The sequence below is a fragment of the Coregonus clupeaformis genome, chromosome 35, assembly GCF_020615455.1.
Source record: "Coregonus clupeaformis isolate EN_2021a chromosome 35, ASM2061545v1, whole genome shotgun sequence".
Lineage (NCBI taxonomy): Eukaryota > Metazoa > Chordata > Actinopteri > Salmoniformes > Salmonidae > Coregonus > Coregonus clupeaformis.
In genome coordinates this window covers 5,128,959-5,153,328 of record NC_059226.1, presented here as the reverse complement: position 1 = coordinate 5,153,328, position 24,370 = coordinate 5,128,959, and the positions used below count along the sequence as shown (strand labels likewise).

General features: G+C 43.5%; 1 protein-coding gene across 1 annotated transcript in view; it reads right to left on the bottom strand.

Annotated features, from left to right (window-relative positions):
* LOC121550327 (homeobox protein cut-like 1) overlaps positions 1-23,747 on the bottom strand; it is a 252,369-nt gene extending 228,622 nt beyond the window's left edge. The window contains exon 1 of the mRNA XM_045210770.1: positions 23,094-23,747. Coding sequence (XP_045066705.1) covers positions 23,094-23,288 — 195 coding nt within the window. The 5' untranslated portion in view covers positions 23,289-23,747. The remainder of the gene's footprint in view (positions 1-23,093) is intronic.
* Positions 23,748-24,370: the final 623 nt, after the last annotated feature.

Below are 24,370 nucleotides of genomic sequence, written 5' to 3'. Positions count from 1 at the left end.
TTGATCTATTTTTCTGACAGTTCTCAAACAGTGAACCAGAGACTGTGGCTGCCAGACATTAGCTTATGTGAGGCTGACATAAAAAAATTGTCAAACAAAAGTCCATAGTAAATTAAAAAGTTGGAGTGAATAGTGAATGGTGGCAGGGGGCAATCACAGTGCGTGGGCATGCTCTGCAGTGTAGCCTCTACACCAGTGGGCAGAGGGAAGTGAAGAGGGGCCAATTCCCTGGACCCCTCCCCGCCTGAAATGGACAGCACATTCCAGGCTAATTATGCATTTGGCGTCAGGGTTTCTATAAAACTGTGTGAGGCAGAAGGGGCCCCCCATGAAACCCCAGCTCCCAGAGAGAGAGGGAGAGAGATATACAGTGCCTTCAGAAAGTATTCACACACATTGACTTTTTCCACATTTTGTTGTGTTACAGCCTGAACTTTTTGGTCACTGGCCTACACATAATACCCCATAATGTCAAAGTAGAATTATGTTTTGAGAAATGTTTACAAATTAATTAAAAATGAAAAGCTGAAATGTCTATGGCAACCCTAAATAACTTGAGGGCAAAAAATGTGCTTAACAGTCACATAAGTTGCATGGACTCTGTGTGCAATAATAGTTTTAACATGATTTATGAATGGCTACCTTATATCTGTACCCCACACATACAATCATCTAAAAAGGTCCTTTAGTCGAGTAGTGAATTTCAAACACAAATTCAACCACAAAAACCAGGGAGGTTTTCCAATGTCTCGCAAAGTAGGGCACCTATTGGCAGATGGGTAAAAAAAAGAAAACTGACATTGAATATCCCTTTGAGCATGGTGAAGATATTAAATTACAATTTGGATGGTGTATCAATACATCCAGTCACTACAAAGATACAGGCGTCCTTCCTAACTCAGTTGCCGGAGAGGAAAGAAACCGCTCAGGGATTTCACCATGAGGCCAATGGTGATCGTAAAATAGTTACAAAGTTGAATGGCTGTGATAGAATAAAACTGAGGATGGATCAACAACATTGTAGTTACTCCACAATACTAACCTAATTGACAGAGTGAAAAGAAGGAAGCCTGTACAGAATAAAAATACATTTAAAAAAACTTGCCTTTCGTGAACCAACCATCGCACATGACTTTCCTTGCTGATAGCTACTTTATTGAGGAAAAATGTACTTACTATGACTGAGATGTGGTTGTCCCACCTAGCTATCTAAAGACGAATTCACTAACGGTAAGTAACTTTTTGAGGTCGGTTCGGTTAGATTATTATATTGAACAAAAATATAAACGCAACAAGCAACAACTTAAAATATTTTACCGAGTTACAGTTCATATAAGTAAATCTGTCAATTGAAATAAATTCATTAGGCCCTAATCTATAGATTTCACATGACTGGGAATACAGATATGCATCTGTTGGTCACAGATACATTTTTAAAGGTAGGGGCGTGGATAAGAAATCTAGTGTGACCACCATTTGCCTCATGCAGCACGACACATCTCCTTTGCATAGAGTTGATCAGGCTGTTGAATGTGGCCTGTGGAATGTTGTCCCCCACACGCACATTTGTTGGATATTGGTGGGAACTGGAACACGCTGTCGAACACGTCGATCCAGAGCATCCCAAACATGCTCAATGGGTGACATGTCTGGTGAGTATGCAGGCCATGGAAGAACAGGGACATTTTCAGCTTCCAGGAATTGTGTATAGATCCTTGCAACATGGGGCCGTGCATTATCATGCTGAAACATGAGGTGATGGCGGTGGATGAATGGCACAACAATGGGCCTCAGGATCTCGTCACAGTATCTCTGTGCATTCAAATTGCCATCGATAAAATGCAATTGTGTTCGTTGTCCGTAGCTTATACCTGCTCATAACGTTGAAATCAGCAAACCGCTCGCCCACACAGTGACATACACATGGTCTATGGTTGTGAGGCCGGTTGGACTTACTGCCAAATTATCTCAAATGACTTTGGAGGTGGCTTATGGTAGAGAAATTAACATTATATTCTCTGGCAACAGCTCTGCTGGACATTCCTGCAGTCAGCATGTCAATTGCACGCACCCTCAAAACTTGAGACATCTGTGGCATTGTGTTGTGTGACAAAACTGCACATTTTAGAGTGGCCATTTATTGTTCCCAGCACAAGGTGCACCTGTGTAATGATCATGCTGTTAAATCAGCTTCTTGATATGCCACACCTGTCAGGTGGATGGATTATCTTGGCAAAGGAGAAATGCTCACTAACAGGGATGTAAACAAATTTTTATACAAGATTTGAGAGAAATAAGCTTTTTGTGCATATGGAACATTTCTGGGATCTTTTATTTCAGCTCATGACACATGGGACCAACACTTTACATGTTGCGTTTATATATTTGTTCAGTGCAAAAAGTTAACGTTTTTATTTTTGTATTTCTTTATTTCATAATGCATTTAATGTAATGACATTACAATTATTTTAGAGCTTTTTAATGGAAATGCCAAAGCCAAAGATAGTGAACATTAAATTGCAGAAACATTGAAATTATTCCATCGTCTCTTTTAGGTCCACATTGGTTAGAAATCAATACAAAAAAAGGAAATTATTATTAAATAAAATATTTCAGATGTGTATATTACTTCGTTTTATTTTTAGGACTATTATTTTTCATTCCTTAAAGTCATCATCTCATCTCTGCTCAGGCAGTAGCAGTCAGCCAGCCAGCCAGCCCGTCTAAAGTTACAGTGCATTTGGAAAGTATTTTTCCACATTTTGTTACGTTACAGCCTTATTCTAAAATTGATTAAATTGTTTTCCCCCCCTCATTAATCTACACACAATACCCCATAATGACAAAGAAAAAAAACAGGTTTTTAGAAATTCTTGAACTCTTTGGCCTGAATGTCAAGCGTCATGTCTGGAAGAAACCTGGCACCATCCCTACGGTGAAGCATGGTGGTGGCAGCATCATGCTGTGGGGATGTTTTTCAGCGGCAGGGACTGGGAGACTAGTCAGGATCAAGGGAAAGATGAACGGAGCAAAGTACAGAGAAAATTGATGAAAACCTGCTCCAGAGTGCTCAGGACCTTAGACTGGGGTGAAGGTTCACCTTCCAACAGCTCAACGACCCTAAGCACACAGCCAAGACAATGCAAGAGTGGCTTAGGGACAAGTCTCTGAATGTCCTTGAGTGGCCCAGCCAGAGCTCGGACTTGAATCCGATCGAACATCTCTGGAGAAACCTGAAAATAGCTGTGCAACGACACTCCCCATTAAAACCTGACAGAGCTTGAGAGGATCTGCAGAGAAGAATGGGAAAAACTACCCAAATTCAGGTGTGCCAAGCTTGTAGTGTCATACCCAAGACTCGATGCTGTAATCGCTGCCAAAGGTGCTTCAACAAAGTACTGAGTAAAGGGTCTGAATACTTATGTAAATGTCATATTTCCGTTTTTTATTTTGAATAAATTAGCAAAAATGTTTAAAAACCTATTTTTGCTTTGTCATTATGGGGTATTGTGTGTAGATTGATGAGGGACATTTTTGGGGGGATCAATTTCAGGATAAGGCTATACCGTAACAAAATGTGGAAAAAGTAAAGGGGTCTGAATACTTTCCGAAGGCACTGTATGCGTGTACATTGTACAATCGTTAAGACTTTACATGAAACCCAGTGTATGACGGGGTCATAACCATGTCATAATAGCTGACATAATGCTTCTTGACAGTGTCAAAGTTATGACCATCATACTCATATAAGCCAGATAGGCCTATCACTTACATGTCCTTATATCAGTCAGTCAAAAAGAGGGTGTCTTGTCCTGCTCCTGAAATCTGCTCCTGCATTCATCCCAGTCATCATCAACAGAGCATTTGGGTAGTGTCACGTCTCCTCCCGTTGCTCCCCTCCGGCGCTCTGATTCGCCGGTCTACTGAGCCACCGGTCTGAGCGCACCACCTCGGCAACACCGGAATGGAAACCCAACGCACCCTAATCCCCTCCAGCGCACCTGCACCTCATAATCTCATCACCACACCTATTTAGCCCTGGACTGTTCATTATTGTGTTGTGTGTGATTGTTAAGCGTCGTGTCGTTTACTCTCTCTTTGTTATTCTCTCTCATTATTAAGTAAACCATGACCTTGTTAATACCTGCGTCTGCATCCTGCCTCTTCGTATACTCAGTACTTGTCACAGAATCACACACCAAACGAAAATGGATGCAGCAGGAGTTTCCCAGTGCCTCGACCAGCACTAGCAGCAGCTTGCCTAGTTTAATGCCACCATGCAGGTAGTGCTCCAAACTCTGCACAATCTGCCCAGCGCTCCGGTTCCACCTTAGGGAGCGGCGAGTGCATCCAATCCACCTGTTCCCCACTTCTGAGGGAACCCTCGCCCTACCGGAGCACTATGATGGTAAAACTACTAAATGTAGCGGCTTCCTGCTACAGGTTTCACTTTATCTGGCGCGTCAGCCTGGGGCATATCCATCTGACCAAGCCAGGATAGCGCTGGTGATTTCGCTACTTAAAGGAAAGGCGCTGGATTGGGCCACGGCAGTCTGGGAAGGAGAGGAGGCAGTGGCGCTTCCCTACTCCACCTTCCTCGTTCGGTTCAGGGCGGTGTTTGATCATCCCATTGAGGGATATGACGGGGGTGAGCGTCTCCTCCATCTACAAAAGAGAGAGGGGCCCGCGTCCGAGTACGCTCTGAGCTTTCGCACGATGGCGGCGTCTTCCGGCTGGAATGAGTGTGCTCTGCGCACGGCCTTCAGGAGAGGCTTACGGGAGGACATCAAGACGGAACTCGCATGTCGGGACGACGAGATGGACCTTGATACCCTCATCACCACGTCCATCCGTCTTGATGACATGTTGAGAGAGAGACTGCGTTCCCAACACCTCCCGGAGCCTCAACGCTCACCCCATCTGAGCAATGGAAGACGTCTTGCCTCCGAGTCCTCACCCATGGAGGTGGGCAGCAACCCCTACACCCCCACGGACCACAGATCTCCTGGCAGCTCCCTATCTAGGCGGTATGACTCTCGTAGCCGCTCCGTGAGTGTTACGTCATCTATCACAAAACCATTGTTTTTAGTTCCCATAACGGTGACTGGTTATTCCTTCTCTTCCATTTCTACTGCAATGATATATTCCGGATCAGCAGGGAACCTTATAGATAGGGAGCTGGTCTCTGAATGGGGGTTGCCCACCGTGCCACTGCCATCTCCGCTACACATCACCTCGCTGGACAATAGACCCCTTGGATCAGGCACCATTACGCACGTCACTCTCCCCATCACCGTCACCATTCCCACACTACCGGAGCACCACGAGGAGCTGTCATTCCACATCGTCACGTCACCCCTTCACTGGATCGTCTTGGGATTGCCCTGGCTCAGACTACACAACCCCACCATCAATTGGATCACCAAGAGGATCACAGCCTGGTCCACCTCATGCCAGAAGACCTGCCTGCCGGTGGTTTGTTGTTCCACGTCAGTGGAGAGTCCGGAGTCCGCCCTCCAGCCCAACATTCCACGTGGGTACGCAGATCTCTCCGATGTCTTCTCTTCATCAAAGGCTACGTGTCTCCCTCCTCACAGGCCCTGGGACTGCGCCATTGACCTGCTGGAGGGACAACACCCCCCGAAGAGTCGCATTTACCCCTTTCCATGGCGGAGACTGAGGCCATGGAGAAGTATGTGGCGGAGACCCTGAAACAGGGGTTCATCAGACGCTCTACCTCTCCTGCCTCTGCCAGCTTCTTCTTCGTGGCCAAAAGGGACGGAGGACTGAGACCATGCAGTGACTACAGGGGGCTGAACGCAGTCACCACCCAGTACCGGTACCCCCTCCCTCTGGTTTCGTCGGCCATCGAGCAGCTACGAGGGGCCCGGTTCTTTACCAAGTTGGACCTGAGGAGTGCCTACAACCTGATCCGAATCCGGGTAGGAGACGAGTGGCAGACGGCATTCAGCACTACCTCAGGCCACTATGAATACTGTGTCATGCCCTACGGCCTCGCCAACGCACCTTCTGTGTTCCAGTCCTTCGTCAATGACGTGTTCCGAGACATACTGAGTAGACAGGTGGTGGTGTACATCCACGATATCCTGATCTACTCGGCTACATTCGAGGAGCACGTCAGGGACGTCCGAGCTGTCCTACTCCGCCTCCGGGAACACAGCCAGTTGGTGAAGGGGGAGAAATGCGAATTCCACCAACAGGCCATCTCCTTCCTGGGATACAGGATCAGTCCTCAGGGGGTGTTCATGGAAAGAGTGAAGACGGACGCCGTCAGGTCTTGGCCAGTCCCCACCACCATTAAGGGCCTACAGAGCTTCCTGGGCTTCGCCATTTTCTACCGGCGTTTCATCAGGTCTTTCAGCTCCATAGCCGCCCCGCTCACCTCTCTCGTTAAGGGTTGGCCTCAGAATCTGGCCTGGAACCCTGAGGCTGACACTGCCTTCAAGAGGCTGAAGGAGAGGTTCACCACAGCGCCCATCCTAAAACACCCAGATTCATCTCGTCCTTTCATCCTGGAGGTGGACGCATCGGAGGAGGGCATGGGTGCGGTCCTCTTCCAGCGGCACGGTAAGCCAGAGAAAATGTATCCCTGTGCCTTTTTCTCTAAAAAGCTTACCCCCGCAGAGAGGAACTATGGAGTTGGAGACAGGGAGCTGTTGGCGGTGGTCCTCGCTCTGGAGGAATGGAGACACTGGCTGGAAGGCGCAGTCCATCCATTCCGGATTCTTACTGACCACCGGAATTTGGAGCACATACGGGCAGCGAAATGGATGAACTCTCGTCAAGCCAGGTGGGCCCAATTTCTTACTCGCATTCAATTCATTCTGTCCTACCGCCCAGGATCCCAGAATGTGAAAGCCGACGCAGTCTCCAGGACACACCATACCGGAGAAAGGAAGGATCTGGGGGGTCCTATCCTGCCCTCGTCTCTCATCGTTGCACCTGTCATTTGGGATGTGGACGAAGACAGCCGCCTGGCAGCTCAGGAGGATCCACCAGTGTCCGTGACCGCCTGCTGATCTGGGCGCACACCACCCATACGGCAGGGCACTCTGGTATTACGCGCACCCTGCATTCTCTAGCACAGAAATACTGGTGGCCCACCTTGGCTTCTGATGTCTCCCGTTATGTCAACTCCTGTTCCGTATGTGCCCAAACGAAGACACCTCTGAACGCCCCGGCAGGCAAACTAGTTCCTCTCCCAGTGCCTCAGCGACCTTGGTCACACCTGTCCATAGACTTTGTCACCGACCTCCCACGTTCTGACGGCTTGACCACAGTCATGGTGGTCGTAGATCGGTTCTCCAAATCATGCCGTTTTTTGCCACTAACTGGTCTTCCTTCTGCTCTCCAGGTCGCTGAGGTCCTGTTTCAACAGGTCTTCCGGAGGACATCGTCTCGGACTGTGGCCCCCAATTCACCTCCCGAGTGTGGAAGGCTTTCCTGGAGAAGATCGGGGCCACGGCAAGCCTCACTTCCGGGTATAGGCCTCAGTCGAATGAGCAGGTGGAGCGCATGAACCAGGAGCTGGGGAGTTTTCTTCGTTGCCACCGTCAGGACCGGCAGGGTGAGTGGCCGAGGTTTCTTCCCTGGGCAGAATATGCCCAGAACTCCCTCATTCACTCCTCCACGGGGCCCACTCCCTTCCAGTGCGTCCTGGGGTACCAGCCAGCCCTGGCCCCGTGGATACCCAGCCAGACCGATGCGCCCGCCGTCGACGAGTGGTTCCACAGGGCTGGACAGGTCTGGGACGCCACCTATGTCCATCTCCAGAGGGCCATTCGTCGGCAGAAGGACCAAGCTGACCACCACCGCAGTGAGGCCCCTGTATTCCAGCCTGGTGATCGTGTCTGGCTGTCTACAAAAAACCTCCCTCTTCACCTTCCCTGCAAGAAACTGAGCCCCCGGTTTATGTGGCCGTTTAAGGTCCTCCGGCGGATAAATGAGGTATCATACCGGCTGCTCCTTCCCCCTTACTACCATGACTCACCCACTTTTCATGTGTCTCTCCTCAGGCCGGTGGTTCCTGGTCCTCTGGCGGATGCCGTCCCCTGGGGTACGCTCCCTCCGTCCCTGGACATTGACGGGAGTCCGGCGTATGCGGTGAGGGACCTGCTGGACTCCAGGTTCCGTGGGGGACGACTCCATTACCTGGTGGACTGGGAGGGGTATGGTCCTGAGGAGAGGAGCTGGGTTCCGGCTGGGGATGTTCTGGACCCCAACCTAATTCGGGACTTCCACCGTCGCCGCCCTGACCGGCCCGCTCCTCGTCCTCGGGGTCGTCCTCCTGACCGGCGACTTCCTGCGGCTGGAGCCGCGCCTCCTGGGGGGGATACTGTCACATGTCCTCCCGTTGCTCCCCTCCGGCGCTCTGATTCACCGGTCTACTGAGCCACCGGTCTGAGCGCAACACCTCGGCAACACCGGAATGGAAACCCAACGCCCCCTAATCACCTCCAGCGCACCTGCACCTCATCATCACCCCTATTTAGCCCTGGACTGTTCAGTATTGTGTTGTGTGTGATTGTTAAGCGTCGTGTCGTTTACTCTCTCTTTGTTATTCTCTTTCTCATTATTAAGTAAACCTTGACCTTGTTAATTCCTGCGTCTACGTCCTGACTCTTCGTATACTCAGTACTCGTCACATGTAGGCGCATGTCTGACATCAATGTGTGCGTAATTACAATGATAATAATTTAATATGGTCAATAAAAAATATATATATAACATAAACATACTGTTGACACGTAGGCTATGGTGTAATGGAATGTTTTGCCTTGTGTGGTAGGTTTTGTGGGTTTTGACACTTATGTAGGTGTCATAACCAGCCATAAAATAATGCAATATATGTCACAACAAGTCTAAATATATGTGTTATGACCATATTCTAAACAGGTTATGACAAGTTATGTCAGCTGTTATGAGATGGTTATGACCGTGTCATAACGTGTTATGACACTGGGTGTCAAGTAAAGTGTTAACGTACAATCAATCAGTGAGAGAGAACATCAAATATCACATTCATTTGGGGCATTGTGTGTAGGCCAGTGACAAAAAAAATCTAAATGTAATCAATTTTAAATTCAAGCTGTAACACAACAAAATGTGGAAAAAGTAAAGGGGTATGAATACTATCAAGGCACTGTACCTGGTGGCTTGTCATTCATTATTGATGGATAATAATAGTTTTTCCACCTCTCCCACACTAACTTGACCCAATTCAAAAGCGCAATCCTTCTCTTTCATTATTAGATATTTTATACAAAAATACGATGGTTCACTGTTCAATGTTGCCATTTCACTTCTGAGTTTTTCCACTTCACTAGTGAAATAGTCATTGAAATTATCGGCAATATCGAAAGGTTTTGTTATAAATGACCCATCAACTTCAATGAATGATGGAGAGGAATTGAGTTGAGTTCTGTCCATGATACCATTTAAAAAGGTACTCCAAAGTATTTTTCCATTGTGTTTTGTGTCATTTATCTTTGTTTGGTAATATGATTTATTTTATTTTTGTTAAGTTTAATCACATCTCAATTTACAGTATGTCAACCAATCAGCTGAGCTGCCTGACTTGTTTGCCACAACTTTTCCATAATTTCCTTCAACCATAAAATGTTTCAATTCATCATTAACCCAGGGGGCTCTAACTGTTCTCACAGTTAGTTTCTTAACAGGTGCCTTCTTGTAAACAATTGGAATGAATAATTTTACAAATACTTCCTGTGCTGTATCTGGATTCTCATCCTACACAGACCAACATACATATTTTACATCTTCAACAAAATAATATAAAAATTACTTTAGGCCCAACCTTTGGCGCACTGGCTTTCCTTGTTATTGCCACAATGTTATGGTCACTACAGCCAATGGAAACTGATATTGCTTTGGAGCAAGAGAAGAGAAGTCCTTGTTGAGGAAAATGTTGGTTCCTCTCAAGTTCTTGGCTTTCTCCAGAACAGCCATCTTGTCCTTAACCCTTTGATGGACGCATACGATCCCATATTTGTGATCATTGTTGACTGGTCCCTGCAGCGTACCATCACATATGTGATTGGAACAGTAGCAACAGAACGTATGATGCAACAAACGCGTCTAAACAGCATTGTTGTCTGAAAAGCATCTAAACAATGTTTAGTACTGCTGGGAAATAAAGGTCTTTACCACTTTATTCCTCAATTTCACCTTTTATTGTAAAAGATAAATGCGAACTTCTTCATCCAAACATCCCACGTAACACATCCACAGCCAAACTCATTCCATAAACCAGTCTAAATAACAGGTTGCGCTGACCAAAAACTAAATATAAAAGTTAGCGACCTAACAGCTAGACTTGTTTACAATGACTTGAGCACAAGGGAGAAATGTAATATTGTTTAGAAAAGAGATGCGTGTCAACTAAGCTAAGCTAACAGCAGCTAAATTATTTATGATGGCAGCCATGTTTGTTTAATGTTTGACAAGCAAAACCTCCCTAATCCCAGAATGCCATTCACTATAAGACACAAGTAAACAAAGTCAAAGTCAGCCTGAAAAATATGAACTTAGTTTGGCCCCTTTTCAGCATAGTACAAATCTTCAATGTACTTGTTACAGTGTATACAAGAACCGGAGCACATGACTGGACAAAACAAGTGCGTTCAAAACAACTGGGAAGTCGAAAAAAAATGAGCTCCGACTGGGATTTTTTTTTTTTACGATCATCCAACTCGGAATTCCAACTCGGGAACTCGGGCCTCTTTCTAGAGCTCCGACCTTCCGACCTGAAGATCACCAACGTCATGATTTGACCTCGTATTTTTACGAGTTCCCAGTTGTCTTGAAAGCACCATAAGTCAGTCGAGTGAACTATCCCTTGTTATAACATCTTTGGTCTGACAGGTGCTTACGTGACAACCAGAATGCATTGTATGATGTCAACAAACATGGCGCCACACATAGCTGGAAAATAGCGTTGCATTAGCTCATCATAAATCAGTACAACCTTCAAAAAAGTATTTTACACACTTCAAATGTGTCCATTACAATCTATACAAGAATCGGATTGCATGATGTCACCAGTACTTGAAAACGTGAATAAAACAGTAAATACATTATGCTCCATACATACATACGGTATGCTACAGTAGAAACGACAACACGATATACTGAAAATAAGGCACTTACTTTGATAGGAACGCATTATTTGTAAGGAAAACAACAAAGGCAATGCGGGCGCCAGTCAGAAAATGTGCCAGGGGGAAAACGTTTGTGCAAGGCCTGTTCTGACTAGAGATGCGCAATGTCTTCATACTTGATCTGGGGAAACCCTGGGGAAGTGCTTGGGCTCTCGTTGAAGATTTAAGTTTGTCCAGCTCAGTAAAGCATCAAACATAAATTGTCTGCAACAGTGAAATGGGCTACTTCTTATGTGAATTAATGGGGAGGCGGAACACACCTCAATTCAAACTGTTGGTAGAAAATAATTTTAAATTGACCAGTTGAAACATGGCCTATAGATAATTAGCAGGCAGCGTGCCTTGGTTTGAGGGCAGCGTGGGTTAACTGTCCTGTTGCGTAACAATCACATTTTACATTTACATTTTAGTCATTTAGCAGACGCTCTTATCCAGAGCGACTTACAGTTAGTGAATACATATTTTTTTATACTGGCCCCCCGTGGGAATCGAACCCACAACCCTGGCGTTGCAAACGCCATGCTCTATCAACTGAGCTACATCCCTGCCGGCCATTCCCTCCCCTACCCTGGACAACGCTGGGCCAATTGTGCGCCGCCCATGAGTCTCCCGGTCGCGGCCGGCTGCGACAGAGCCTCGATTCGAACCAGGATCTCTAGTGGCACAGTTAGCACTGCGATGCAGTGCCTTAGACCACTGCGCCACTCAGGAGCTCAATCACATTTAAGAACAGTGAGTGCATTCTGACATCACGCGCATAAAAAAAAAAAAACTCATGCTGGGGCGAAAGTTAGAGATATTTGGAACTCAAGCGTCAAAAGGTTAAACCTCAGGAACTTCACCACTATCGGCCTGGGTCTGTCACCTAGGCTGGTTACATGTTTTCCAGACATGTGATCCATCTGCAGCTTTTCAGTGATCATTTTTCTTACTTTCTCCTCAGACTCGGCACAGTTCTCATGTGAAGACTCTGGTATGCCACCCACAATCATGTTATTCCTCCTGGATTGTCCCTCTGCAAACTTTTCTTAAGGTCCTGGACCTCTCTGGTCAGATCATCCATTATTTTGTTAGTTGAGTCCATCAGTATTTGGACAAAGCTCTTGAAGCTCTTTTCCTGTTGTTGTAACAACTGCTTGTAGAACCCTTTTTGTTCATTTAAAACAATGATTCACCTGTAATAGAGAACCACTGTCCTCTCCATGACTCCCCCCTTTGACTTTGGATGCCACGGTAGCAACATAGGCTAACGCTGGTACTCCACGCAGTTCCAGACAGGGCAGGTCGCAGGGCAGATTTAAACAGCAACAAACAGAAGGGATTTAGACAGCCATATGCACGGGACAATCCGCGGTCCCGGCCACAAGGGCTAACCGCGTCGCAGACTGTTTTCAGGTTGTCAAGGAAACATTGCTAGCTTGATAGCTAGTTAGCAGTTGAGCTAGCTGCTACGCCAAGCAGCTCTTCAAACTTTTGGTTGGCAGGATCCCTGAACAGATGTAGTAGTCCCAGCAACTGAGGCTAACCGCGTCGCGGGATCCAAATTCAAAAGGTAGCTAGTAACCAAACTTTTTCCAATAGAACACTTTTTCAGAGACTTTCAAAACAACAAACCGAGCTCTCCCTCGTTCCGCGTTCAACACGTGACGTGATAAGCGCGTCTGCTAAATGTTGAGGACAAATGTACATGTATTTAAGTATTTTTTGTTGTAGGGAGGAAAGTAACAGTACTTCCTAAAAATTATACTTAAAATGTTTATATATACATTTACATATATATTTTTTAATGTTTGTTTAGCTCACATAATATCATTTAAAGGTATACATTAAGGTGTCTGTAATAGCATAAACGTGGCAAAAACAAATGTAGACATTAATAAATGCATTTCTATAGCTTCCACTGATAGCTCAGCACAGCTCGCTACAGAACAAAAACTATGACCAGGCAAGGGGTACATTTCAATTGATTTGTTAATCCAGTTGCGGTCCAAATTTCTACACAAATTTGTTTTTTAAAAGATTTACTCTGTATCATAAAAATGACCACAGATGAGATTCCTTCTGAGCTTTTACAGGCATGTCTGACTAGTCTTCTTTCACACAAGAGGGATAAGAAGATATTGAACATAAGTTATGCCGAGTACGTCTTACAGCATTTAACTGTGCAGGGAGACAAGGAGTTCCAGCTGTGAACATTCAGCACTGCTCACACTCTGACAGACTGATCGGGACAGAAGCTTGTTGCCGCGGAAAGAATTTGGTCCAAAAAAATACTGCAGATCCCAAATGCTATGTGGAAACTCATAAATATCAAGCTTTCCTTTGCAATTATGAACTCCCAGGGCAACAAAAAAAAGGCAAAGACGCTTGGGCTAAATTTGGATGGGGACATGCAAATGTCTGTCTTGTTTTGTGCCTTGTTTACAAGCTTGTTGGGGTTTGAAGTGGTGTGGATCTGACAGGGGAATCGACAGGGGACGGGAGTATATGGTGGGGGGGTTGAGGGGTAGCAGAGCGCTGAGGCACAGTTCTCCTTTAATTTCTACATTAAGGAGTTTTCTAAATTTAGTCCTGAGTGCAGGCTCCTGCTTTTTCACTGACATGTGGCAGAGCTAGTCAGGAACTTGCCTGTTTCAGCATGGATGATTCATACTCAGGTGCCTGTGTATCTAAAATCCTGCTGTCCAAACGTGACCTGAGCGACCAGAGAGCATACAGCTCTCACTTTGACTTAGATTAAACAACTTCATAGAAATTAACTAAATATTTTAGAGTGGATCTTAGTGTGGCATCAAGGCATCTTTAAATCAAGACCTAGGTCAATAGTCTGGTCTATGTTGAAGAGCACAGGGAAAATAATCCTTACATCAAATTATTCTCAGTGGAGCATATCTCGACAAGACGCACCCATGTCTGTGGCAAGTCTGTGGCAACAGAGGGTTAAAAATAACACAGGGGAGCCAAAGCTAGCCTGTGTCTGCCACATCGTAAATATCCAACTGATATGTTTACAGTCAACGGCAGGCCTGCACAAGTTGAGGGCGCAGGGGAGCTCAAATCTCCATGGCGCGGTCATGGGCGACATTGCTTCCTTCACTAATCTCCATATGTTGACGTGTAAAATGCAGGACCACACACAGGCCCGAACGCCTCAGAGCACAGCATCTCACATACAGTTGGACACCTTCCAACCACATGGAATCAACACAGGTGGTATGCTGAGGGTCCGCCCAACGCCACGGGACCCTTTGAAATGGCTGAGAACCTATATGGGAATGGACGTCTATGTGGAGAGGTGGAAAAATAAGCTCAGAGGCCGGTCTAAGGGCAAGAGTACTGTACCAGACAAGCTTCTTCTCTCAAGTAAACCAAACATCTCTGTACGGTAACAAACACTTAGCTAGCTACTGCAAACCAGACACTCCAACCATGCTCTCCTTATAATGTAATGTAGGCCCAATATACATAATAAAGCTCATCCAACATAAAAGATGTTACAGTCTGCCTTAAAGGCATTAATAGTTTAAAACCTGAACTAATTATGGGAAAATAACCAAAAACGTTTACATTTTCCACATCAGAAATGTAAATTAAAAGCAATGTTCAGTGGAAAAACTGTCAAACATTAAAACATGCTACAATTACAGATTTTATGACACGCGCCTCAGATGGATAATTTCAATAAAGCACTATATCAAAAACAGATTTGCGACATTTGCCAGATAAAAGCCATGGAAAATAATATAGATTAGATAAACACAATTAGTTCATTCATGGGGAGGATTGTGAACAACGTGGCTAATGAAGACCAGACTGACAATCTGACACGGAGAGGAGAGCAGGCCTTCTGAGAAGGCCATGTCTGAGGGCTCACATGAGAAATGGGATTGGCACATGGTGGGACAGGGGCAGGTTTTGGGCCATAAATAATGTAAACAGCCAAATCAAACTTAATCAGGAGAGCAAGGGCCTGAATAGCAAACTGTGGGCGCCCTTTCAACTTCAAAAGGCAGCCCTGTAATGGTGCCATTTCAAAGTTTCACACTGAGCTGCCTACTGTAAGCAGTGTAGAGAATATGTTCCAAAAAATGCCTTTTATTCCGAGCTTCATCAAAGGGCAAGCTCCCGTGGGCTGTCTGTCTGAGATGAGCAGGGAAATATTGAAAGTCACCACACCTGAGAGACAGGCTTGTAGGAGTAGTGTCTCGGTGTTAATTTCCTTCAAATTCTTAGCCCCTAACTCTGATCTTTGCACATGCACTATCTATAGTGTGTGTATCCTGTAGTCTCCCTGTTTATTTGTTGAATGACCTTAAGACTAATATCCAGGACATGAAAACAGAGGATATAATGATATCCTCAGTTGGTAGAGCATGGCGTTTGCAACGCCAGGGTTGTGGGTTCGTTTCCCACAGGGGGCCAGTATGAAAATGTATGCACTCACTAACTGTAAGTCGCTCTGGATAAGAGCGTCTACAAAATGACTAAAATGTAAATGTAAGTGGAGTAGCATTTGTCGATGGATTGGTTCCACTTGGACTGAGTTTGAGCATTGAGTCCAAAAAACTATGCAGTATGAAGCTGTGATGGGGGGGCGGGGGGATCAATACAGTTACATATCGCAATATTATATTTGGACGATATTATATCTACATGTTTTCAGCATTTTTATTTCCCGGACTGATCAAAACTCAATTTATCATGCTCTCGTCTCTCTGCAGCAGACATACAGTGGGGGAAAAAAGTATTTAGTCAGCCACCAATTGTGCAAGTTCTCCCACTTAAAAAGATGAGAGAGGCCTGTAATTTTCATCATAGGTACACGTGGCAGCAGACTTTGTGAAAATTAGTATTTGTGTCATTCTCAAAACTTTTGACCACGACTGTAGACATTATATTCCCATGTAATGTTAATGGGTGCTAACATGGCTGCCATATAATGTTGTGTGATGTAAGTGCATCATAATGTAGAAACCTTAATGGCCCAACTCTCTAAATACATTACTCTGAGCAGCACAGGTGTTATGGTCAGAGATTGTTGTTTGGATCAGTCATTCTCAATATAAAAATGTAGACGTTTTGTGGAGGCAATCATTACACTCATTGGAAATACAGTGGGGGAAAAAAGTATTTAGTCAGCCACCAATTGTGCAAGTTCTCCCACTTAAAAAGATGAGAGAGGCCTGTAATTTTCATCATAGATACACGTCAACTATGACAGACAAATTGAGGAAAAAAATCCAGAAAATCACATTGTAGGATTTTTTAATGAATTTATTTGCAAATTATGGTGGAAAATAAGTATTTGGTCACCTACAAACAAGCAAGATTTCTGGCTCTCACAGACCTGTAACTTCTTCTTTAAGAGGCTCCTCTGTCCTCCACTCGTTACCTGTATTAATGGCACCTGTTTGAACTTGTTATCAGTATAAAAGACACCTGTCCACAACCTCAAACAGTCACACTCCAAACTCCACTATGGCCAAGACCAAAGAGCTGTCAAAGGACACCAGAAACTAAATTGTAGACCTGCACCAGGCTGGGAAGACTGAATCTGCAATAGGTAAGCAGCTTGGTTTGAAGAAATCAACTGTGGGAGCAATTATTAGGAAATGGAAGACATACAAGACCACTGATAATCTCCCTCGATCTGTGGCTCCACGCAAGATCTCACCCCGTGGGGTCAAAATGATCACAAGAACGGTGAGCAAAAATCCCAGAACCACACGGGGGGACCTAGTGAATGACCTGCAGAGAGCTGGGACCAAAGTAACAAAGCCTACCATCAGTAACACACTACGCCGCCAGGGACTCAAATCCTGCAGTGTCAGACGTGTCCCCCTGCTTAAGCCAGTACATGTCCAGGCCCGTCTGAAGTTTGCTAGAGTGCATTTGGATGATCCAGAAGAGGATTGGGAGAATGTCATATGGTCAGATGAAACCAAAATATAACTTTTTGGTAAAAACTCAACTCAGTCGTGTTTGGAGGACAAAGAATGCTGAGTTGCATCCAAAGAACACCATACCTACTGTGAAGCATGGGGGTGGAAACATCATGCTTTGGGGCTGTTTTCTGCAAAGGGACCAGGACGACTGATCCGTGTAAAGGAAAGAATGAATGGGGCCATGTATCGTGAGATTTTGAGTGAAAACCTCCTTCCATCAGCAAGGGCATTGAAGATGAAACGTGGCTGGGTCTTTCAGCATGACAATGATCCCAAACACACCGCCCGGGCAACGAAGGAGTGGCTTCGTAAGAAGCATTTCAAGGTCCTGGAGTGGCCTAGCCAGTTTCCAGATCTCAACCCCATAGAAAATCTTTGGAGGGGAGTTGAAAGTCAGTGTTGCTTAGCGACAGCCCCAAAACATCACTGCTCTAGAGGAGATCTGCATGGAGGAATGGGCCAAAATACCAGCAACAGTGTGTGAAAACCTTGTGAAGACTTACAGAAAACGTTTGACCTGTGTCATTGCCAACAAAGGGTATATAACAAAGTATTGAGAAACTTTTGTTATTGACCAAATACTTATTTTCCACCATAATTTGCTAATAAATTCATAAAAAATCAACAACAATGTGATTTTCTGGAGAAAAAAATTCAATTTTGTCTGTCATAGTTGACGTGTACCTATGATGAAAATTACAGGCCTCTCATCTTTTTAAGTGGGAGAACTTGCACAATTGGTGGCTGATTAAATACTTTTTTCCCCCACTGTATAGTGAGCAATGTTTGGAACATCAAAAATTGCAGAATCGAATAGGAATACATTTTGCATCATGAGAATAAAAATACATATCATATCGGCACCTAAGTATCATGATAATATCGCACTGTGAGGTCCCTGGCAATTCCCAGCCCTAGTATGTAGGTCAGGGGTTCCCAAACTTTTTTGGCCCGCGACCCCATTTTGATTAACTTTTTTTGCGACCCCACCATGTCAAAAGAGTTATGTAATCAATGGCCAATGTTTACTTTTTTAAATTGGGGCTATGAAAGTCTATTACAAATCAGTCTGACAGTACTTTTGACAGTATTTCAATCTGAAGGATGGTTTGAAGTGACAAATGCATCAAAGGTATTGGGAAGTTCAGAAGATCAGTCAATTTTGTATGATCTTTTGTGTAGAAAAGAACATCGATGTTCTTTTTCCCCCAGTCTGATTTAGTGTCTGGTCTCCACTCTGTTATAATTAGTCCTGCGCGGCTTGTGGGCATTGTAGGGAAACAGAAGACACATTCATGTTTCTGAGAGTCTTATCCTTCAGTGATGGGGTCATTTGTAGCTTAAACTGTTCAAAATATAGAGTCACATTTGTAGGCAGAAAACAGAAACCTTTCTGTTTATTACAACCGCATCTAGTGGCTACCGGAGGTTACTGACATAACCCCGGTTCTATAAACCAAGCAGTGTATTATTATTATTATTATTAGGTGTATTTTTTTTTTTACTTTCTCTCGCAACCCCATTTTCAAATCAGCCGACCCCCTAGTTTGGGAAACACTGATGTAGGTGGTCTTTCAGACAGGATTGCATGAAAGTACCCATACAGCTTGTGAATAAACATTCATCCTTGTAACTCATTCGATGCCTGTAACACTGACAAGATGTAGACATAGGCCTACATTCCAGTTGGAAATAAACCGCTTTAGAATGTCTGGTGGTAAAAAACATCACCATTGGGTTTACTACATCTTGGATTCACATTATCTGATGCGCTTCCCAGGTGATCACTGAGTGGAAAGCAGCAGTTCCCTTGTTTGGGATAGTGGCCCAGAGACAGAAATCCTATTTCTGCCGAGCCATTTAAGGATTGTCTTAAAGCTTATTGTCTTTCCCATGTGGAATGCACCAATTTGAGAAGGCCATAAAAACAGAAACAATGTACTGGTTTATTACTTGTAACATGTACATGTGGTATCACTAGCAACTCTTTATTCGGTGAGTCCAATTAAAAAGAGTCTGTGGCTGCTGGTGATGAAAAGGCCATACCACAGTGCCTGACAAGCCTGAGCATACCCTGTCAGAAAGACTCACCGGTGGCAATACTGCAGCAAATTAAATAAGTTGTCATCAATAATAGAGGTGAAATCTTCAGAGTCCACCCTGCTGTCGGGTCTGGATCCTTCAGACAGGCCCTCGCCTCGCTCCTCTCTGCTGAGCAGCTGTCTTGACTAATATCATTGGATGGGTCTTAACATGATTATTGCAGGGCTCTTAACATAACCCTACGTGACGCATACTTTATGCGAGAACTATGTACGGCTGTCAAGAGTCAATGCACACTCAGTGTAAAGTGTCAAGAGTCAATACACACTCATTAAATGGATACCATAGGTAGACATGTGTAATTAACATGACTTGTGTTCAGGGAAGCACACAGATGAAGAAGCCTTTTGTTTAGAATGATTGATAATAGTAGTTAAGCTTTCTGACTAGATTAACAGTTCACTCTTCCTAAACAGATAAAAAATACCCCACAAAACATTCAGTATGAGAGTTTAACAAAATTACCCTAAATAATGCAAGGTATATCTACCTAAATGTATTACTTAAGCTATAAACTTTATAGACAAATTATAGCTGAATTTGAGACTACATTTCTTAACTAGAATGCCCTTTAAGCTAATCAGAAATATTCAACAATTCCATTGGTATAAATGCAATTAGAAATTGGGTGGTTTGAGCCCTGAATTCTGATTGGCTGAAAGCCATGGTATATCAGACCGTATACCATGGGTATTACAAAACGTTTAGTTTTACAGCTCTAATTACGTTGGTAACCAGCTTATAATAGCAATAAGGCTCCTCTGGGGTTTGTGATATATGGCCATATACCACACCACCTCTGACCTTACTGCTTAAATAAGGTAGGCTTATTACAAATTCCATTTGATTTACAGTATACTGAACAAAAATATAGACATAACATGCAACAATTTCATTGATTTTACTTAGTTACAGTTCATGAGGAAATCAGTCAATTTAAATAAATTAATTAGGCCCTAATATATAGATTTCACATGACTGGGAATACAGATGTGCATCTGTTGGTCAAAGATACCTTTTTAAAAAATGGGCCTCACAATGGGCGTCAGGATCTCGTCACAGTATTTTTGTGCGTTCAAATTGCCATTGATCAAATGCAATTGTGTTAATTGTCTGTAGCTTGTGCCTGCCCATACCATAACCCCACCACCACGTGGCACTCTGTTCACAACAGCAAACCGCTCGCCCACACAACGACATACATGTGGTCTGCGGTTGTAAGGCTGGTTGAACGTACTGCCAAATCCTCTAAAACAACATTGAGGTGGCTTATGGTTGAGAAATGAACATTAAATTCTCTGGCAACAGCTCTGGTGGACATTCCTGCAGTCAACATGCCAATTGCACGCTCCCTCAAAACTTGAGATATCTGTGGCATTGTGTTGTGTGACAAAACTGCACATTTTAGAGTGGCCTTTTATTGTCCCCAGCACAAGGTGCACCTGTGTAATGATCATGCTGTTTAATCAGCTTCTTGATATGCCACACCTGTCAGGTAGATGGATTATCTTGGCAAAGGAGAAAGGCTCACTCATGTTGCGTTTATATTTTTGTTCAGTGTAGATAACAGTGGAGGCAATGTCATATGAACTTAATGAAATGTAATGTAATCAATGTTGACTATTGCTAGACAGAATGTGAAGCAGAACACTTTAACCATTTAAATAAAGACACAATAACAGCCTGTGTGCAGCTCACAATTATCAGGAGGGTTAAGCTACAGTGGGTACAATATCAGGCATTATATTCGTGGCGCCAAAAGCGCGCCTCGAGTGAGAATCATAGCTCAGTCATAAAAGCGTAAGACTATTTTCCTTCTTCAAAAAAATATTTCAGACCGAAAAAAATATTTTGGGAGAACCTAGGTTACGTGGAAATATTCCTCCCGAAAATCCCTGAACCAGTTGAACGCAAAATAGAGTGAACAAATTCAGATGGGAAAAGAACAGTAGGAGCCTGGAGCCTGCCGTCAAATACATCGACATTGTCTTTTCAAACATAAAATGATTTCAAGAGGCGATGGCAAATGTCGCACAGGGCACAATAGCTGAGAAAATGCATCCCTGTGATTGAGATCAACCAGTTCCCTCGCCGCAGAAGACCTTGGCTATGGCGGACACTCGGTAGCATGGAACACAATGGTCGAAAATAAACGGCATATGGATGAATAACAATAAAACATATTTTCGGCACCTTTTAAATAGACCACTCTAATCTTGGGATGGAAATATTGTCCATTGAAAAGGGCACGCATTGTCCCATTCCCCCTCCTGACATGATGTGCAAAACCCGTGAGACTCAGAGTGACGTGTACATTTCAAACATTCCTTTGATAGTAGCCTAGGCCACCTGAATCGATATTACACCCCCTATTAATTTGAGAATCACTAGCCTACTTTTGTAGGCTATGTAAAATATATGCAAAAATGACAACTCCACGAAATTGGAGTTGAATAGGCTTTTGGTAGGCAACTAGGTTAATTGAAATTTACCAATCAATCAGAGAATATAAAACCAAAAAAAAGTAACCAAATATTGATTTTAAATGATTAACTAGACTATATAGGCTACATAAATACGTATGTTGTGATTGGTAGTAGTTGTTTGTTTAAATGTAACAAATAGCCTACACATTGAGCGAATCCCTCATGAAAACGAACACATTAGCGAATCACATTCATTGGGACTATTCGATTACACCTTCATTCTATTGATTACATTTGCCTATTATGCAAAAATGACACTCCCAAGTTGCTGCTGTCGATTAGTCAACGGTCAATTCAAATTTCAGTCTTAGATAACTTTAAACCTGTTGAAATCAATTTAAATAAGCGATTTATCAAATTTGTGTAGACCTATACGTGCTCAATTTAAACTGCAGTATATGCTCATATAGAACTATAAATTATAAAACAGATAAACATTTATGGAAGCAAAAGTGGCTCGTGCACTCAATGCATTTAAAATCTATTAAGCGCACAATTCAAACGAAATGAAGCATTCAACTTGGTTATTTAGTTAATGGTAAACTATTACAGATTAAAAACACGCAAACTTGAACTTGGGTATGCATATCCATGTCTACAGCCTATGGCTACGCATAAAGAGTAGAAATCAAAATGTCGCTGGACTTTATCAAAACACTTTTCTACATATTAACACAACCACGACATAAACTAGACATTAGCAAACTGTTTTTGTTATTAAAATAGCTACCGAGTTGCCTAGATGCAGGCTACACTTCCCTAAAAAAGAGCCCACACTGGGCACGAGGCTTCGCGACAGGCTTTTCTCGAAAATAATAACTATAAACAGCTATTATGAAATGTATGCTGTCAAAACATTTTGTATGTTTCTTATTCTAACGCAATATTTCCCAGTGTAAAACATTAAAGATAACATAAGTCACCTAACTCTTCTGCACCCAACTCGTTTCAGCACCACAGCGCCACCCGCGAGAGCTCGAGACAACCAATGCACTTATTTTCTTTAACCAAATTATTCAAACAAAACGCATCAAGAACATCAAATACATCCTCTCAATAGTATTAAGTTGCCAGTTTTGCACTAGAATAGTCTTCCATGAGTGTGGAATCGCCTTTGTTCCCGGAATCGCCATAGTGACCGCTTCCCCGCGGCCATGATGTCTGATCGATGGGAATTGAACAAAGAGGATCAATTTCCGATCAACGAGAGAGCCGCTTTAATCAATGGGAGAAGAGAGCTCCAAAAGCGGCCACAAACACCGGCAAAGAGGGGCTCAAGAGCGAATCCACAACTCGACAACGGTTTCCCACGCATAAGGCTTCAAGAAAGCAGAGAAACTTTAAGGAAAAAGGCTGACCTGCAGCTGCTGTAAATCAAAGCGCTTCCAATATTGAAACATCGATCCCGCATTGGCCGCCATCTTGAGACATATTGAGACGGAGTGAGAGGCTGATACAGAGAGAGCGAGGGGCTGGAGTTCAGTAAAAAGGAGGGGGAGCGCGCGCAAAACACGGAGCGGAGCAATTGAACAGGGACATCGCTTATTGAACATGGGCGCGGAATGGAGTTATTGAACATGAACCTGTGATATTGAATAGGGCCCCGGATTGGAACTATTGAACGGGAGTTGGCAATTTCTTTAACAGCTAAAACATGGGATGGATTTTCCATGTAGATCGTGAACAATGCATACAGATTTGTTGTCGAGTGTGTGTTTTGGACAGATGTTATTAGTTTTTCGACATGTGATTGCCAATATTGCTATTTCATATAGCCTACTCTCCATTAGGCTATGCATGAGTAATGTAGTATTAGCCTACTCATGTTTTACATGTAGCTTATTATTTCGAATATTCTTTCTGTAGGCTAATTTTTGTGTGCTACTTATTCATCATCGCTCAATTGCATTTATTAATTGTTGGATTAAGATTATCATTCTATAATATTGACATGACACCACCAATCAATTGACTGGTAGTGTTATGGTGGTCCTCTGTAGCTCAATTGGTAGCGCATGGCGCTTGTAACGCCAGGGTAGTGGGTTCGATCCCCGGGACCACCCACCCATACGTAAAAATTTATGCACACATGACTGTAAGTCGCTTTGGATAAGCGTCTGCTAAATGGTGTATTATTATTTATAGTGTGGATATTTGTTGATAAAAAAGAAAACAGTATTTTAATTAGGCCTATAGTTGGATGACGTTATTTTGAGGTTGTTAAGTTTCGATATTAGAAAGGAATCAAATTAAACATGATCATGTACTTTAAGGTATTTAAGAATAACACTTTGATAGGAGGTTAGAACTATTTGATTATAAATTATTTCCTGCGCGGAATATTTTACATGGACTTTATTTAGTAAATGTAGTGACTGTGATGTATAGTGTGCATTGTAAAAACATTCATATATTTTAAATATTTGACTGCATGGCCGAATGTTTTATCAATACTTCAGCGGTCTCAGCAATGTGTGCTTGAATTTGAACTTGAATTTGGGAGAGCAGCGCCCCTGTAGATCTGAAATGGGAATACAAGCAATCTGCTGTAATCTATTATTTTAATCTTGTGCTGTATATATACTATTCTACTTTGAATGGAAAGTTTCCTTATTTTTTCTTTAAAATCCATTCA